The sequence below is a fragment of the Nylanderia fulva genome, unplaced genomic scaffold (genome assembly GCF_048542155.1).
Source record: "Nylanderia fulva isolate GAGA-0341 unplaced genomic scaffold, ASM4854215v1 Scaffold72, whole genome shotgun sequence".
Lineage (NCBI taxonomy): Eukaryota > Metazoa > Arthropoda > Insecta > Hymenoptera > Formicidae > Nylanderia > Nylanderia fulva.
This window is the reverse complement of record NW_028190830.1, coordinates 286,526-306,834: the sequence shown is the minus strand read 5'-3', so window position 1 is coordinate 306,834 and position 20,309 is coordinate 286,526. Positions and strand designations below refer to the sequence as shown.

The window sequence follows — 20,309 nt, the reverse complement described above, 5'->3', positions numbered from 1 at the left end:
GTTTAACACCTCCGATGACCATAGTTCCTATAGAGGAATGGTTTTGCCCAGATTGTACGAATCGCACAAATAATAGAGTGGTAAGAGAGAAAACTTCTATCCATATTCAAAGGATATTTAAGGATAATCGTATACATTATGTACAAAGACAATAAAATTGTGATGTAAATACACAGATGAAAAACACATGTTGACATCTCTCGTTTATGTTTACAGTTCGTAACAGACTTTCTGCCAACTCTGATGATGACACGACGTCCCAGTCGGCGTGTCCTTCAGCTGGATAACGAGAGTGGCTTAGGCATATTTCGTAGAATATTTCCTCACCTTCGCAATATCGACGATGACCGCATGTATGTACCTGCCAGCCTTCGCAATCGGCCCCGCGAGGAAGTGCGCGATCCCGAGGCGGCTCCGGCGGACATTCCCGAACAGTTTGTCGACCCGAATCTGCCGTCTACTTCGTCCGGCCTCGACTCGATCGGCGACAACAGTCGGAGTCGTTCTCCGAACACTAGTTTAGAGGGTAACGTTTCCTCACGTTCGAGCAAAGCAAAAGCCAAGAAGAAGACAACGAAGAAGAAGAAGAAGAAGAAAAGCAAGCTGACGAAGAGCTCAAAGAGAGACGGCAGCAGGACTACGGTTCGGGAGGTGCGAATCACAGAATTCAACGACGACGGTGAGGAGGAGGAGATAGTGACGTATGTCAAAGTCGCATCGTCCACGTCCAGAAGGAAGTGTAAGAAACGAACAAAGAAAACGCGCAAGGTATATCGCTAATTTCTCCTCAAAATGTAGAATTATAGCTTAACACCATAACATTTCACGCTCTCGTGGGGGATTGCCAGATATACATATACAATTTGAAGGCTCTTCGCCGATCATGGAATTGTGACGTCAGAAGACACGCTAAAAATTCTTGAAAGTGGCATCTAAAAATTTTCAACGTGTGCTTCTGACGTCATAATCTGACCTGGCCGCGGCAAGGAGCCTCTTAAATTTGACAAGCTATAGCTTCTTTTTTTGTGTGTGGAAAGAAAACGTATTAGATCTTAATGATATATTCTAATCATAGACTAATTAGTAAATATTCATACGACTTATATTTTTTAATTACAATGATATATACGACATTTGTAGATTTTTCTTCAGATTGATGGAACACATATGTCATCTGGCAACGCCACTATATCTCATTATTAAATGTTTATCATCTCGAACTTCCGATCTACACTATTATTCAATTACTGTATTTCCTTACTATACTTTACGCCACCTTCGTAACACGATCCAATTGAATTAGATTTTTCGATTGTAACTCATTGTTCTTAATTTATATAAATAAAACGATTTTTCCACTAGATGCACTTGGTTTTTTTTCTTAATTTTGCTTAAATAACTTTATCACACTGATATGCCAATCTTAAAGAAAAACAGTAGTGTATAAATTTTACTTTAAGATTAAAATTATATGTGAGTTATTAATTTCTCATTAATATCAATTTTTCATTTTCTTGCGTGATATTTTTAATAATCCTAGAAAAAAATAAAATATTAATTAATTAAAAATAAATATGAAAAGTAACACTGTTATGAAATCTTAAAGTATAGAATTATATACATTAATTAATTGAATTATGTATATAAAAGATACTATCTTGAAGAAAAATTGCAATTACTTATATCGAGGGTAATATAAATAAAAAATTTTGAAGAACAATGAATTTACAAACTTATTCAAAACATCTGTTTTAGTAAGACTACAAGAACTTTTTATATCTACTGCTTTCAAAATAAATTAACTTATATGTACAAGTTTATATACCCTCCCTAAAAAAATTATAACAAATGTGGTATAGTATGATAAAATCTAATTTTTGCTTATTTTACTAACTTACTAACTTATTTTCTTTATCCTATAATAACTTCCCACTAAATAAAAAATTATTGAAAGGGATGCTTCTTTTCTTTTTGATATGACACTTTAATTTTATGTTAAATGGAAACATTTTGCCTCATTATATTTTACACGATCTTTGTATAAGAACACAATATTATTATACTATTTCACCAGAGGAGAAAACACAAACGACGAGCATCCGGGCTGACTAGTACACGTACAGTGAAGAGAAGATTGGCCTCCGCACTTGGTATGAAGAAGCCCAAGGTGCCCGTGCTCGTCCCTACCATGAAAAGCAACGCTTCTATTCCTGAGAAAAGCGCTCTCAACAGTGCCAGATACAGCGCCGGTATACCTCAAGTCAGTCTCTTCGGGAATAATCTGGGAATAGATTACAGTCCACCTGGGTGAGCGATTCATTCCATGATTTTATATCTGTATATTAATATCGCTAATTGACAGAGTTGAGTGATAACTAGTTAATTAAATATAAAAAAAACTATTAATCTCGGCTCGAATTATTGTGTTACAATAAAAATAAAATCTCGACGGCAATCGGAGCCTATGCGGATGACATGCACAAAATTAATAAATTAAAATGAGATCTCAAGTCAAACTCATTTATTAAATTCTAAACGTTTCGACCCACTTCGGGTCTTCTTCAGTAGCTGCAAAATACAAAGAAACAAAAATAGAAGATAATCGGTACAATCAGAAAATTTTAAAACTCGTATACATACAATCCGCAAATAAATTAAATATCATTCTCCTCCCTATTCAAACCGTCCGGCCGTCGGAGTGTCTCCCTAACGGTGACCATCGTCAGGAAGGAAGCGGAGCAGTGACTCCCTTACCAACACTAATCAACATGGTATAAATTAAACGTAGAACAATTCACAAGAATTAAAAATTAAGAACCGGGAAGAACACTCACCCCGACAGCAAAAACAGAGAGAAGACGATGCTACACGTGACACATCACTCTAACGACTGTGCGGTATTCTACCTCGACACAGTCGATACATATATACGCAAAAAACAAATATAAAAATAAAATATGAAAATAAAAATAAAAATAAAAACAACTAAACTAATCGGCACTCATGTCAAAAGTCTAACAAAAAAACCCGGCTATGTAAAATCACAAAGCTAGATTTTGGTAAATTTTTCTATTAACAGATCAAGATTCTCGTTTAATTTATCAGTGTCGCTATGTAAATTTAAACTATTCCTCTGACGTTTTATGTGGATCATTTCGGATATCAAACGTTTACCTAAAAAAGGCTCCTCGTCTAAGACTTTTACATCCTCCCAATTAAATTCATGGTTCAATAATCTATGTTCCGATATGACTGATAATTGTGACGCGTTTCTTTTTATGTTGTTGCGATGTTCTTTCATCCTAGTTTTCAACAATCTACCCGTCTGCCCTACGTACGACGCATCACAATCCATACAATCAATTTTATAAACTACATTATTATGGAGTTCTCTTGGTAACTTATCCTTGTGTACTTTAATGAATTTACGGAGACTGTTAATTGCTGTATATGATGGAATGACATCCAAATCACGTGTAATGTCCTCGATTCTCTTCGATACATTATTAATATACGGAATATTAAAGTACGAAACTTTTTTCTGCGTTAGAATCTTGTCATTGCATACATTTGCTCTATTGTTATGCAACTTATTATTATAGCGGAAGAACAACTTTTTTAACCGCGCTTGTAATGTATGAAATATCAAATTGAGAGGATAATTATTAGACAAAAGAACTCCAATCATAGACTCAAAGTTAACTTTATGGAATTTCGGATGAGATAGCCAAAAAACTCTATCTATGAGGCTGATAATGGTGCCTTTTTTATGACAGAGAGGATGCTGCGATTCAAAATTTAAATATCTACCTGAATACGTCGGCTTATGAAACAAATCAAACTCAATGCTCCCATTATTTATAATAATGGTGACATCTAAAAAATTCAATCGGTTGTCAACCCCCTCCTCCATGGTGAACTGCAATCTAGGATGGAAAGAATTGAAAGTGTTTAAAACTATTTTAAGCATGGAGGGTGGGGCCGCCAACGCGATATCGTCAACATATCTAAAATAAAATGGAAATGACAATGGAATCGCAGCAATCGCTCTACTCTCCAAATCTTGCAACGTGATATCCGCAATAATCGGTGAGAGGGGGGAACCCATAGGCGTGCCAAAAGTCTGTTGATAACATACATTATTAAACATAAAATAAGTCGAGTTCATAATAAAACGAATTGCCAATAAAAATTCATCTCGTGGAATAATACACTTTTTTTCAATATACCCCCATCTGTTAATTAAACTATCAATAGCCATATCCAATGGTACGTTGGTGAACAATGATGTAACATCTAGTGAAACTAGCTTCACATCACTATCCACACATAAACCATTTAATTTGTTCACTAATTGGAAACTATCAGAAATAGCCGAATCAGGTTTCGGAATTGCCTTATATATTATCTTATGTAAAAATTTTGCCAAGTAATAAAGAGGTGTATTCCTAGATGACACGATGACACGTAAAGGGCAATTCGGTTTATGCACCTTCGGCAGACCATACGCTCTCGGTAAAACCCCGTCCGTGCAGTTCAGGGATTTATATGTTGTTGAAGAAATGTAATTCTTCGTTTTCCATCTCATTAAAATTCCGTGTAATTGATTAATTAGGTTCCTAGTCGGATCTTTTTTAACAACAGTATAAGTATCCCGGTCAGCCAGCAAATCACACATTTTGTCCATGTACATATCTCTGTTCATCGCAACCGTGATATTACCCTTATCCGCCTTCATAAATAAAATATCGGGATTGTCTTGAATGAATTTACCCGTCAATTTGTAAGCCTTACAACAACTATTTTTTGTGTGAGCTTTTTCTGACATGGAAATATGGAATTTATTTATTATGGGAAAGGCTCTACTTCTGACTGCAGATCGTTTTTCCACAGGGAGTTTAAAAATATTTTGTTCCATATTTTTCAACAACTCTATGGTGGTTTTATCTTTGTCAAATACTGGCAGACAGAAATTCTCTCCTAACCGCAACAAATCTCGAATTTCACACGGTATCGATACGGATGATAAATTTAAAAACCATTTATCTCTTTTGTCAGCAACATCAGGATTTAAAGAAACAAAGGAAGTCGGGCTCAAGGAAACGCTGAGAGACTGAGACGGCCCTGACTCACATGGCCTTGAAGAAAATTCTTTCGTACACGTGTAATAATATTGGATAGGACGGATATTCCTATTATTGAATTTATTTTGTTTATCTAAGAGCCATCTAAATTTATCATCCAGTCGAACCCGCTCCTTATTATAAAAATAATGTAATGATTTGCTTTGCTCACCGAAAAACCCATCACAATAAAACACTGGGAGATCTATCATGATGTAACGAACGAGTTCATAAATATCTAATCTGACTTTGTGCTTCTGTCTATGAGCATCATAAATTTCATTTCTTAAAATGTCTTTAATAGTACGTCTTATAATAAATTTGTGTTTCAATACAGACTTATAATGATATAAATTATTAGCATAACGAGAAAGAAACATCAGATGAGACGGTGTAACATCCTGATTTAAACAATCTTTTAAAAATTTGATTCGCAAGTTTAATCTAATCAGTCTCTTATTTAATTTAATCCAATCCTTCAAATGTTTGACCGCGCTCCAATTAAAACTGTGTCCAACAAATTGGAAGAAATTCCTCAACGGACGCATTATTACAGCCAGCGTAAATTCAATATAAAAAAAACATAAAAAGAAACGCGTCACAATTATCAGTCATATCGGAACATAGATTATTGAACCATGAATTTAATTGGGAGGATGTAAAAGTCTTAGACGAGGAGCCTTTTTTAGGTAAACGTTTGATATCCGTAATGATCCACATAAAACGTCAGAGGAATAGTTTAAATTTACATAGCGACACTGATAAATTAAACGAGAATCTTGATCTGTTAATAGAAAAATTTACCAAAATCTAGCTTTGTGATTTTACATAGCCGGGTTTTTTTGTTAGACTTTTGACATGAGTGCCGATTAGTTTAGTTGTTTTTATTTTTATTTTTATTTTCATATTTTATTTTTATATTTGTTTTTTGCGTATATATGTATCGACTGTGTCGAGGTAGAATACCGCACAGTCGTTAGAGTGATGTGTCACGTGTAGCATCGTCTTCTCTCTGTTTTTGCTGTCGGGGTGAGTGTTCTTCCCGGTTCTTAATTTTTAATTTTTGTGAATTGTTCTACGTTTAATTTATACCATGTTGATTAGTGTTGGTAAGGGAGTCACTGCTCCGCTTCCTTCCTGACGATGGTCACCGTTAGGGAGACACTCCGACGGCCGGACGGTTTGAATAGGGAGGAGAATGATATTTAATTTATTTGCGGATTGTATGTATACGAGTTTTAAAATTTTCTGATTGTACCGATTATCTTCTATTTTTGTTTCTTTGTATTTTGCAGCTACTGAAGAAGACCCGAAGTGGGTCGAAACGTTTAGAATTTAATAAATGAGTTTGACTTGAGATCTCATTTTAATTTATTAATTTTGTGCATGTCATCCGCATAGGCTCCGATTGCCGTCGAGATTTTATTTTTATAGTTAATTAAAGTTAAAAAGTTAATGACTTTTAGTTGATTTAAAATGTATTAATTTTTAACTTCAACTAGATGTTTTTGACCTTATTAGCTTTTTTCACAAGTTACATTTTTTTTTATCTCTGAATATTATTTTATTTTATTATTTTGAAATGATTCTTGTTCCTAATATATTTTAATATATTTATTCCTAATATTTAAAAATATTGGAAATAGAAATAAATATATGAAAAATATGAAATATTAGAAATATGAATATTTGAAAATCAAATAGAGATACAAATAAAAATAAAATAGAAAATTTCGAATAAATATTAAATATTTAGAAATAAGAATGATTTTTAAATAATACTTTAATAGGAAAATATTTTAAAATAATATTTTAAAATAAAATCGAAAAAATTCTCATATCTCTGATATATAAATACAATTTAGGAAGTTACTTAATTACAAGAGTTAAGTAATTAGTAAAGTTAAAAACAAAGTTAAAAAGTTAACTTTTAACTTAGCTTAGTTAATTTAAAATGTAATAATTTTTAACTTTTAGTTATTTTTTACCTTAAACTTATTAATTGTTTCCTAAGTTAAATTTCTATCGAGCTTTCTTTGAACCCTACAACTTTTGTTTGCAACATTTTTCTCTAAAGTGCCTCGTTTAAAAGAGATATCTTGTGTATAGGGTGGTTCAAAAGTCCGGCAACGGCCAATTAGCTCCAAAAATAGTGATCAAAAATTGTTAACTTCATATCATTATGACTCAAAGTTTTATTATAGTGTTTTCGAAAGCTCTCGAGATAAACTACAAGAATTTGCAATGAAAAATGGAGGGTTCCATTAAAAAAAAAAAAAAAAAAATTAAGTTGACCTTGAAATGACCTCTAAATTTGACCCCTAGGTCAAGATCACCATCACGTTCCTTATTTTGAGTTCTACAACTTTTTTATTTACCATTTTTTAACCACCCTGTACATAAAATAAATAATATCAAGTACATTCCAGTAAAAATTAAGTTGACCTTGAAATGACCTTTAAATTTGACCTCTAGGTCAAGGTCACCATCAAGTGCCTTATTTTGAGTTCTACAACTTTTGTATTCACTATTTTTTAATCACCCTGTATATTTATATGTGTAATTTTAATAAGTAATATCAAGTATATTCCAGTAAACTTGAACCAATTTGTATTGAATACAGGTCGGACAACGAGGACGACGACAATGAATATTCCATGGGAAACTGTCCGCTGATAAGCATCCGGCAACGGCGCTCGGCGGTTCCTTCGATCCGGCGTCGAGCCATCCTGAAAAGCATCGCTAACCCGATCGACGAAACAGAGAACGTGGCGACGGACCTACTGAGCAGCATAATGAACAACCAGGAACTGTGGCACTCGAACAAGAAGAAGGACGACGTGATCCTGAAGGCGGACGGTACCCTGATAGTGAACAACCCCGACAAGGAGAACAAGCACAGCCTGAACAACAACGAGAGTCCGAAGAAGGAGAAACAGGACCAGGAAGAGATCACGCGATTCAAGGTCGCGACTCATCGTCTCAAGCTCGTGGACACCCCGCTGGACCTCTCCAACGTCAATCCCAGCGACATCATCACCCAGGCACCGATGTACAACAATCCCTGCGGTGGTGGCGGCGGAGGAGGCGGAAATCGGGGCAACTTTCGGGGCGGCTACGGTCGCGACAACAGCGGCCGCCACGGTGGAAGTGGCGGCCACGGAGGGCAGAGCTACGGTGGCGGTCGCGACTCTTTGCCACCTGGTAGCGGCGGCGGCGGTGGAGGTGGAGGTGGCAACAGTGGAGGCGGCGGTAGACACAGCTACGGTGGCGGAGCCGGCGGCGGAGGTCCGCGGGACAACTTCGGGAACCGCGAGAACTTCGGTCCGCCCTTCTTCAACCCCAACTACGAGCACTGCGGCGGACCGCCGATGTTTGGCGCCCACGCGCCGCCGCCGCCGTTCCGCAGCCGTAATCCGCAGCACTTCCGCAACGATCGGCTGCGTTTTCCGCCGCCGATGCCGCCGGCCGGGATCGAGCGAGCTTTCAATTACCAGGACGGCTTCGAGCCGCGACCGCCGTTTCCGGATCACGGCCGATTTCCCAGACCTCGGCCGCCACCGCCGCCGCCACCTCCCTTGGCGAGCTTACCTCCCGCCAGTGGTGGTCCACCGGCGCCGGAGCCTCCCTTGAACGTGGCGCAGCCGCCAGCGACGCGCCTGCACAACAGTCTGTCTTCGGTGGGTCTGCCGGAAGACGCGATGATGCGGAATTTTAGGTCGTCCCCCGAGCGGAACGATCGCGTTGTAGCCTTGCCGGAGCCTGTAGCGGCGCCGGCCGCGGGGTCCACGCGCCAGGACAACGACGACTGCGACATCTACTGCGACATCGAACCGCCATCTGTTAAGCCCGACTGTGACATCCAGGAGGAACTGCGCAGCAATGGCTCCATGATCCTGTTGCCACCGCCGGAGCCACCGTCCGGGCTCCTGGATTTTGAGGAGAACTCCAGGAGCGACAAGGATAACGACAGCGAGCAGGAGTTGGTGATCGACGACAGCCACAAGGAGGAGAGGTCGCCGAGGGACCTGCCGACGAGCGCTGATAAATATGACCCATTCGCCGCCGACAGCGATAGCAACGACGATGCAGCGGCAGCTGCTGCCGCTATTGCTGCTGCATCTGCTGCTGCTACTTCTTCGATAGAGGAGAAGACGAAGGTTCAGGGACCGCGAAACAGCCTGGACAGTCGCGACATCCCGATGCCGGTCGCTGAAAGCGGAGAACCCGTCCGGCTGACCGCGTACGACGACGACGAGGACAACGACTCCCAGTCGGACTGCCCGAACTTCTCCATCTATTCCTCGCAGACCATGGATGTAGCCAGGCACACGGAGCAGGAGCTGTCGCAGCAGCTAGGCCCGCTCCAGCCGCCTCCGCTGCCACCCAGTATCCCGGACGACGACGACATCATCGTCGGGGACGTCCAGGCCTGCGACCTTCCGGACGCGCCCCCGGAGCCCGCGGATCCTTACCTGGAGGCGTTGCAGAAGGAGCGACAGACCTTGAGCAAGATACCGCCGAAGAAGATCTCGCACGATTCGCATCGCGGCAAGATCACCTTCAAGATCGGCTACAAGCTGCGGCTGAACAACCGGCTGAGTGGCCTGCACCCTGAGGAGCACAGCGTGAACTCGCAGAACGCTAGCTTCCAGAAGAAAGCACCGGCGACGCCGCAGCTGGTCGACGAGCAACAGCAGCCGGAACGAGGAGTCAGTCCACCCAAGTCGACCTTGGAGAGATCCTCGGCAGCCCCGAAGATAGGACCGCAACTACCCGAAGAGGAGGACGAGAAGGCTACGTCGGATACGGCTACCCCGAGCTCGCTGAAGAAGAAGGATCCACTCGAGAGCGAAGAACCGGGTTCGGAGAGCTCGTCGGATGAGGAAGACGCGAACCCCAGGTCCAGACCCGCCGAGGTCGCGTCACCCGGCCAAGAAGACGAAGACAGCGAGCCAGAAGCGTCACCGGCACCAGCTACGGCGGAGGAGAACGTTGCGGTAGCTGAAGCTACCTCGGTCTTGTCCTCCTCGACCCTTCGGCTCTCTCCGAGGAAGTCGGACGACGACGAGGCGAAGGTAGAGCGCACTTCGTCGCAGAACTCGACGGCGACCAGCAGAGTCGCGGACTCGCAGGAGTGGGAGCTCAACAGCGAGGACGATGATTCGCCAAACAGTCTTCAAGGTAGCCAGCCTGTCAAGGCCGAGCTCGACAAGGTTACAGACAAGGACGAGAAAGCGTCGGGTGACCCTGAGGCGGATTCGAATCGGCAGGAGAAGACGGAGACGATGATGGTGGTCGACGACGAAGTCGAGCAGTTCCCGATCGAGAAGGAGGAGAAGCTGAAGAACGAGCCTGCTGCGACCGCTGATACCAACTGGGACTCCGATGGCGCCTATACACCCTGCAAGGACGAGTTACCCGTGAAAGAGGAGGGCGCGCGTGCGTCGTCGTTCGAGGTCGGCTTGGAGCCGATCACCCCGACCAAGGACAGGACCAACGATGACCTTGACGACTGCAGAACCCCGCCGGCCGGCTACGCCGAGCTGGGCACCGAGGCTATCTCCGAGACCGACGAGGCGATCAACTTCGAGGAGGAGCTGAATGCCCTGGCGTTGCGGAAGGAGAAGGAGATGGAGGACGGTGAGATTCCGGATGAGAGCAAGCTGAAGGACGCGAAGGAGAAGTCCAAGGAGGAGAAGGAGGACGACGAAGAGAGCAAGAGGCGGAAGAAGAAGGATAAGAAGGAGAAGAGCAAGGAGAGTACGGAGAAGAACAAGGAGAACATATCCTCGGACAACCTGGTAGCCTGGAAGAAGCTCTCGAAGAGCACGAAGGAGAGACCATACCGCGACAAGGACAAGGGACGCTCTAGGTCGAGGGAGAAGGAGCGGGAGAAGGACAAGTCTTCCAAGAAGAAGACCAAGGAGATGACGAAGAAGAAGGAGAAGCGGAAGGAGCTGCCGCGCTACGACGTGAGGAAGATCGTCGCCGAGAAGCCGTCGCGACCGCGCAAGGACGAGTACGGAAGGGACATCCGGGAGAAGACTTCACGAAGTAGATCCCGAAGTCGCTCGTCAGAGCTGAAGCTACGTTCCGGTTCCCGGGATCGACGTAGTCGGTCCTACTCGAAGGACCGAGGACGTTCCAGGAGCAGGTCGCGTCTACGATTGTCCTGGTCCCGGGACCGCGGTCGCTCGTACTCCAGATCCTGCCGATCGATCTCGCGGGATCGCAAGAGGTCGTCGTCCCGCGCGAAGCGCAAGACCTCCCGAAGACGATCCGTCTCCCGCAGACGATCTCTGTCGCGACGGCACTCCATCTCCAGGAGACGCTCGCTGTCGCGGAACAAGCGACAACGCTCCCTGTCCCCCAGGTCCAGACGGTCCAGGCGGACGTTGTCCAGGTCGCGGGACAAGCGGAAGGACAAGACGAAGAAGACGTACAAATCGCGTAGTCGCTCGAGGAACCGGAAGAGGTCGCGCACCAGGTCGCCGAAGAGAATCTCGTCGTCCAAGTCGCGGGAGAAGAAGCACGGCAAGAGGAAGGCGCACAGCCGGTCCCGCTCCAAGGGCAGATCGTCGATCTCGCGCGATCGGGATCGCGCCAGGAACTGGGACCAGCTGAACGAGAAGAGCGTCGACCACGAGCAGCAATTTCCCCGGGAGCGCGAGGAACACGAGCGTTCCTGGAGCGCGCAGTGGACCCCGTCCTGGTCGCGTTCTAGATCCAAGACGCCGCCGCAGATCCACCAGGAGGCGATCGGTTCCCGGAACTGGTCGCCCCCACCGGTGCTGAACAACGTCTCGCCGAAGAACCTGACGGTGATCCTGACGAACAAGGAGGCGATCAAGAAGAAGAAGAAGGAACGCCGGAAAGAGAGCCGGAAGTCCAAGGAGACGGAGAAGCGTCGGAAGGGCAAGCGGAACCGGACCCCGCCTCCGTCCAAGGAGGTTTTCGCGAGCGGCGACAACATCCTCGTCAGCGTCTGCTTCAACAAGGACAACGAGACGAATCCTTTGGCGGCCACGCCGGAACTCCCGGAGACGATTCCTCTGATACCACCTATTAAACGTCGACGAAGGGAGTCGGTCCAGACCGAGTCCTCGGTACCCTCGGCGAAGCGCCCTAAGAAGGAGAAGACCAAGGATAAACGGTCCAAGTCGCCGAAGGCGAAGAAGGACAAGAAGAAGAAGTCCAAGGCGGCGGAGATTGCGGCGACGAAGAAGCCCGTGGCTGTGATCGACCTGGATCAGTCGCCCTTCCGCGAGCAGACCCCGTCACCGCGCGACGTCATCGTCCTGAGCGACGACGACGACAAGCAGGCGCAGGAAGCGCTCGCCGCGTCGCCGGAGCCCTGTCCGCCCTCCCAGACGTCCCCGCCGCGGGAGCAGTTCGTCTCTCAGGGTCCGAAGACCCCGCCCGAGCCGCAGATCAAGTTCTCCATCAACAAGCAACCCAGCAATCTCAGACCGTCCTTGATAAACCCGCTTCTGGAGGAGGAAGAGGAAGAAGAGGAGGAGGAGGAGGAAGAAGAGGAGGAGGAGATGATGGACGAGCGGGTCGAGGAGGAACTCGAGATGCGAGCGCAGGAGGAGCTGGAGCTGCGTCTGAAGATCGGACCCAACACGCCCCCGGAACCTCCCACGTCCCCGCCGACCTCGCCGGACGCTTACGATCCCTTCGACCCGACGAAGTCTCGATCACCGACCCCGGACGCGAGTCAAGAAGCTACTCCGAATGATGACCGAACGCAGCTCCGCAACTCCCCCAGGAAGCACGACGGAACGTCGGCGGAGCCTCCGTTGCCCTTGGACGAGCCCGGTCAGCAGCAGCTGGACCAGCCGAGTCAGGAGAAGCCGACGGAGAAGCCGAAGATAATATCGATGGTGACCATCAAGAGACCGTCGCCGCAGAGGGACGTTGCTGCGTCCTCTCCCGCGCCGGAGAATCAGCCCGACATGGCTCAGTCGTGCAACAGCCCGTCTCCTCCGGCTCCGAAGACTCAGCAGAATCCGCAATCGAACGTGCAATCGACCGCCAATCCGTTCGCCAATCCCGTCTTGGCGACCGTCGCCGCTGCGGTTCAAAGAAGCTTCAACGCGAACACGCCCAACACTACGCAGAGAACGTTGTTGCAGGTACAGAGATTGTTGAATCTGAAAAAGATTACTTAGGGTGTCCACTAGAATCTTGTAAAGAATTCCCGAAACTTCTAGGTTCTACAAAGGATCCAACACAATTCTTATGGGAATTGGATTTCGATGGAATTGGCTAGGTTTTTTTATATATTGTAGCTTGTGACATGCAACAAAAGATGTTATAGCTTCAAACAACTCCCCAGGTAGCAAGATTGACGTCATTAGATGTAAAAATGACGTCAGTTTGCTACTTGGGTTGCAAAAGCCAAATTTTTCGTGTTTGACAAGCTATGAATCAGTAACTATCTATTTTTTAAATAACGATAAAATTAATGGAGTCGCCAGTGATGAGTAAAACCATACAAATTTATTGAAATTTCGACCTAACTGGCCAGTACAATTTAATTAGAAACACTACGTTTCAACCCTTAGGTACGGGTCCTTTTCAAGTGTAACTGCACAATAAAAATATATAATACAATGATTAAGATATGAAAGAATAATTTACAAAGTTGTTAACGAAGAAATTTAAAATAATATAAAAATAATGTAATGTACCTTTCAAGATGTTGATTCGACAGCAGTAAAATTATTAATGTTAAACCGGAGAGACAAGTAAATCAATTTAAGTCAAACGTTAAAAACACAATAATATCAAAGTTCGACAATACAACGAAATAAATAAATAGACAATCATATACTGTGGATCAACTTATCATAAATCGATTGCAATGCAACATATACAGGGCAAACAAAAAGACAATTAGCTACACGCATAAACGAACATTGTAGAAATATTAAACAATATTATAGCAATTTTAACGTAATTAGCAAGCATCGAAAAAAATATGACCATGATTTTAAGTGGATGGAACCTAGGATTTTGCATTGCGAAAAACATAGAAGGAAGAGAGAATTAGCGGAGATGTTTTTATTTAAAAATATAAGAATAACATTAATTTGCAAAAGGACACAGAAAATCTAAATCCGATTTATGATGAGTTGATCCACAGTATATGATGGTCTATTTATTTATTTCGTTGTATTGTCGAACTTTGATATTATTGTGTTTTTAACGTTTGACTTAAATTGATTTACTTGTCTCTCCGGTTTAACATTAGTAATTTTACTGCTGTCGAATCAACATCTTGAAAGGTACATTACATTATTTTTATATTATTTTAAATTTCTTCATTAACAACTTTGTAAATTATTGTTTCATATCTTAATCATTGTATATTTTTATTGTGCAGTTACACTTGAAAAGGACCCGTACTTAAGGGTCGAAACGTAGTGTTTCTAATTAAATTGTACTGGCCAGTTAGGTCAAAATTTCAATAAATTTGTATGTATCTATTATTTAGTTTTAAACCTATTTTTTGTTTAGATCATAAGTTTACAATAGAAGAAAAACCAGTTAATTTTACCAAGATTCAATTTTATATAGGATCAGTGCGGGATTTCTGAACCTATATGAAATCCTAGATGAAATTGATTCCCGATTCCAAGAATCAGCTGGTTTTTTCACATGTTGTATCTTATAATCTGCTGAACAAAAAATGTAATAGGCTGAAAACTAAATAATAGATAATTACTGATTTAGAGTCAGTCAAATACAAGAAATTAGGATTTGCTATCGAATATTTAGCTTTGAGGCTATTACATCTTTTGTTCAGCAAGTCATAAACTATAACATATGAAAAAACAGCTGAAACTCCACCAATATTCAATTTCCCTTTCTCATATTTCGCCCGAAATTTTAAACCTGAAAAAATGAATAAACCAAAAATCAATTGATGATGAATTTTGACCAAATTTTTTTTCCAGTCCAATCGCATCTCGCCGAACAACCAGATAAAGCAGCGCGCGAACGACCGGCCGCAGCTTCCAAATGTGTTCGCAAATTCCGCAAAATCGTCCACAATAGCGAGAGGAACCGCGAAGTCCGCCCAGGGTAAAAACAGCTCGACGATCGAACGTCAGAACGGCAATGACGCGCCCATCGACATAACGAACGACAACGTCGTGGACATGTCGTCGCCCTATTCGCCGGGCTCGACCTTGAGCGACGGCCTCTTCGACCCGCCCAGTCCCGCGAATTTCAACAACTCGCCCGTGGCGAACGCGCCACCCTTGCCGCCGGCCGCCGCGAAGACCACCGCGCCGAAGGTGAACAAGAGTGCGGAGAAGAAAGACGCCTTCGACGCGCTGTTTACCGGGACGTTGCCGCCAGCCAAAACCGCCGCCACCAAAAACAGAAGCAAGAAGGTCGCCAAGGAGAAGACGAAAAAGTGTATGCATCTCTGTTAAAACGAGTTTTACTAGTACAGGATGTTTTTCCCTGGAAAAACCTAGAATTCTCAGCGAATTTTGTTCTACCTTGAAAAATCCTGGAATTTAATTTTAACTCTGGGAATTGTTAAAAAAAATTGCCCCTTTAATTTTAACATATAAAAATTTATTAGTTTTATATAAAGTATATATTAAAATTTATTTTATTATGATATAATATTATATTACATTATTATAGTAAAAAAATATTTTATTTATGTTAAAAAATTATGTATAACAAATAATTATTTCAAAATTGTATTCTAAATATTATTTAAAGTACTTTAATTTTACCTGGAAAATTATGGAATCTTCAGGGAATTCTAAAATTTGAGATTTGTAGTCATTGTTATACAGGGTGTCCCGGAATTCACGGATCAGCGTGTTGATGGTGATTTTTCCTCGGTAAAAATGTCGACGGAGGCCTCATTTTTTGTATTTGTTCCCAATTTTTATCATCAGGTATTTTTGCAAGCCTCAAATTAAAATTTCTATCTTAAATTAACGGAAGAATGTTGTTTTGTTAATACTTTATTTTCCCAAGATTTATTTATTGCGGTAAACTCTTTATTTTCAATCTCTTACAACTCGAAAATTATTGGTGCCTCGATATTTTCGCTGAGGAAAAATCGTCTCCAAATGATCCGAGGAATCTGCTAATTCTAGAACATCCTGTATATAGGATTCGATAGTGGACAGCAATATGTAAATTTTATTTAAAAAAAAATGTTTTTCAGACCAAGGTTATAGAGTTAAAAAAAAAGATCTATTTATCCAGTTTGACTTTAAGCGTTGCTCAAGGTCAGGACAAGGTTACCTTGAATTTTCTTACATAAATTGATTTCTTGTAATATGCGGCATAAAAGAATAGGACCAAAAAGTGAATAGTTGACGAGATATTTTTTATAGTAAAAGACCTTTTAAAATTTTACAACTTGTTTGAAACATTTTTTTTTTTTTTTTACAAAATTTACGTTTTTCGAGATATTTCGCTGTTCCGCTACGATTTGATTTTCTGTACAAGTTTTATCAATATGTGATTTTTATATTTTTTTTACAGCTACTAATCCCAAAGTTGGTGTACGCATGGACGAGAATCAGCTCCAAATCCTTGATGATCTTCCTAGTTCTGCTGTAGAAATGCAAGTTAAAGACAAGGTACGTTAATATTGATATTGGTGCGCAAACTTTGCTTGAATCTTGTCAATTGCGCGAAAGTATATGTAACTGATATGTAACTTATGTGTTCTTATCTTTTATTTACAGTTTCTTAAGAAACTAAACCGGCAAGAGAGAGTTGTGGAAGAAGTGAAATTAGTTCTCAAACCCCATTACACCAAAAAACATGTAACGAAAGAAGAATACAAAGATATCATGCGCAAAGCTGTACCTAAGGTAATTACATTCAATTCAATTCAATTGACAATAAAAGTTGTAAAAACAATATTACAAAATTAATATATATAATTAATTAAATTATTTTTTAAATTAATAAATTCCTAAATTTAATTGTACAACACAGATGACAAGAGAGAGAAATCTCAATTATGTTGCAGATATGCCATAATAAAACGGGCGAAATCAATCCTAAAAAGATAGCGCACTTAATAGAGGCATATGTAAGAAAGTGTCGAAACAAGAAGAAGACTTCTTCTTCCTCTACCGCCAAGATAACGAAACCTACGTAAGTAGAGCATGAAGACGATCATATAACTGTAATAAATATAAAGGATCTCACACAATCCTTATGGAAATTGGATTGACTAGTTTTTTTTATATGTTGTAATCTGCTGAACAAAGAATGTAATAGTCTAAAAACTATACATATATATATATATATATTTTTTATATTAATTTTTTAATTTTTTAAAATCCTAAGTAGCAAATTGACGATATTAAACGTCAAAATCACGTCATTTGTACGTATTGTCTAATGACGTCATTCGATGTCAAAATGATGTATGCTTATTACCTGAGGAGTTTTATTTGATTGGCTGTAACTCAATATTTATTCATTATTTAGTTTTGAAGCTACTCCATCTTTTATTCAGCAGATCATAAACTACAATACAGGGTGTTCCATAGGAAATTGTTGCAACTAATCGCTGTCATTTTTTAATGCATGCAGTTATTGAGAAAACAAAAATTGTGTCGAAAAGAGGAAAGTCTACAATTTTTCAGTTTATTTTATTGAAAAAAAGTACTGAAAAAGTGCTAATAATTACATAAACTATGATAAACATTTTTAACAGTGCCACATTTAATAGCAGCTATTAAAAGAATCATCAATAACATAAAAAATACATTAAAAAATGACAGATAATTAGTTTCAGCAATTTCCTATAGGAGGACACCTTGTATATGAAAAATTAGCCACTTCCATCAAAATTCAATTTCCATGCAAATTGTTCAAGGTCCTTTTTCATATATTTTTACTTATATTTTTTATTTATCCTTTCATGTTTAATTTTAATATATTTTATATTTCACGTATAAATTAAATTATCCTTTTTTTAACGATTGTATGTGAAACTTGTAGGAAAACTCTATGGAGTTGATCACGTATTGGCAATCCTAGCGCATTAGAAATTTCTTCATCGTTAGGCGCCTCTTCTTAAATCTTACAGCACACATTCTATCTTCTGAATGGTAAGTAAAAAAATCAAGCAACGTATATATTATACATATACAAATATATTATTGACGAGCGCAACATGTATTGTGTGTACATACATAATTCATTAATTATAATTGTATAAGCGTAATATTTTTATTTATCTGTTTACATATGTGAGAAAGAAAGAGAAAGAGAGAATGAATAATGTGTGAATGCGATACGATATTATTGATAATATCCACGAAAAAAAATTTTGTTTCCAAATTCGGATTTGGAGTTCTCGATCAACGATCCTCAAATTAGGAAAATAATATAATAGTGTACGATAAGATCATATTTAAGGATTGCAATCCCTGGAGAGAAGAAAAAGGAAGAGTGATCAAAAGCAATTTGATCTATTTCTTACCTTCTCTTCCTCTTAACTGTGTTTATTTTTCTGGAGCAACACATCTGTGCTGTAAAATTAGATTCTTACACTTAATATTATAAGAGAATATGGCCTGCGGAAGAAATCTTTTTCATAAGAGCGAGATAACATATATGATGGAAACTTGATTTACTACTATTTATATGTTGTAAACGAATGATTTTATTACACACATACACACGTTTTTCATTGATCAGCGAAAATTCAATGTAAATATATCAATCACGTCAAAAAATAATCAATTGTTTTTATCGATTATTATTAGCAAACATTATTATTGTCATACATCATCATCGTCTATGATTTGCGTTTCTCTTTCACTGATGTTTGCGTGTCTGTTTTTTTCCAAAGAGAAATCTTTATGTTATGTTTACAAAATCAAAGAGAGAGACTCATTTATATATGTATATACAGAGTGTTCCATAGAAAAACTAATCAGCTGTTGTGTTTTAATGTGTGCCGTTATTGAGAAAATAATTAAAATAAATTTAAAAAAAAATTAAAAATAAATTAAAAAATGACAGCTGATTAGTTTTAGCATTTTTCTATGGAACACCCTGTACATTCATTGGAGGAAAAAATGCATTCTGTCTTGTGGATATCATATTCTCGCAGCTCAATATATAATTATGCATTATCACATTACACACGCACGCGCGCACACACACACGCACACACACACACACACACACACACACACACACACACACACACACACACACACATATATACATACATTGATACTAATGAGATACAGAATTGTAATTGAGAATGATAATTGAATTGTGTTGAAAGAAATTATGAATGTTATTTCTTAAGAAGATGGAATGCGAAGAAATCATCGTCGTAAAACCCTCACTTTTTGAAAGACACTCGATGTTTAAAAAAAATGTGCAGAATGTGTAATGCGTTGAAATATAGAAATGTAATCGTCAATCGTGAGTTTTTACGTCGGTAGTAAAATAAAATCTTCTATTGCATACAAAGATCTTAATAGAATACAAACAGTGTATGTCCGTTTCAAAGATTACGATTGATATTTCTTTATTGGATAAGAACGTAATATTAATTTTTTAACTATAAAAAAATATGGTTAGCCATTACATGTTTTTTTTTCAATTTTAAAGAAAAAATGTATAATTTATATTGAAAACGGGCATTATCTGTGGAAATTTAAATATTTAAATTGTGTTATATAAATATATACTTGTGAAATTCTGTTGTACATTTCACCATCGGATTATATGCTCATGTATGAAATGTTACATGGATAAGTTTTATACTTTTTATGCGTAATAGTGGAAATTGCATCCTCTTTGATGTGTGTGTATGTGTATATGCATATGAGAGACACTGGCTGATGAATTTGAGAGAAATATATGACGATCTTTATTATAGAATATTCAGTAAAATGATGTTAAATCCATGTCCTTCAGTACGTTCGAGAAAAGCTCGTTAATTCTTGTGTGTATGAACTCTCTTTTGTACTAAATAGTAATGTATATAAACGAAAGGAGAATAAAGAGTTTAATATTATCGAATTTGCTTATTTAATTAGTTTGAGCTCATATAAATGGCATTACTAAGGTCATTATTTTGAATGTTTTAAATGAAACTGTATCATTATGCATATATATGTATAAATCGATTCCTCACAATATTCTGCACAA

General features: G+C 40.1%; 1 protein-coding gene across 1 annotated transcript; it reads left to right on the top strand.

Annotated features, from left to right (window-relative positions):
• Positions 1-14: 14 nt before the first annotated feature.
• On the top strand, positions 15-20,180 carry PHRF1 (PHD and ring finger domains 1). The gene is made up of 9 exons (XM_029317369.2): positions 15-80; positions 217-768; positions 2,075-2,307; positions 7,747-13,264; positions 15,092-15,557; positions 16,656-16,753; positions 16,862-16,990; positions 17,152-17,279; positions 18,135-20,180. Exons 1-9 carry the CDS (start codon positions 15-17, stop codon positions 18,151-18,153), a joined length of 7,209 nt encoding a protein of 2,402 aa, XP_029173202.2. The 3' UTR covers positions 18,154-20,180.
• Positions 20,181-20,309: the final 129 nt, after the last annotated feature.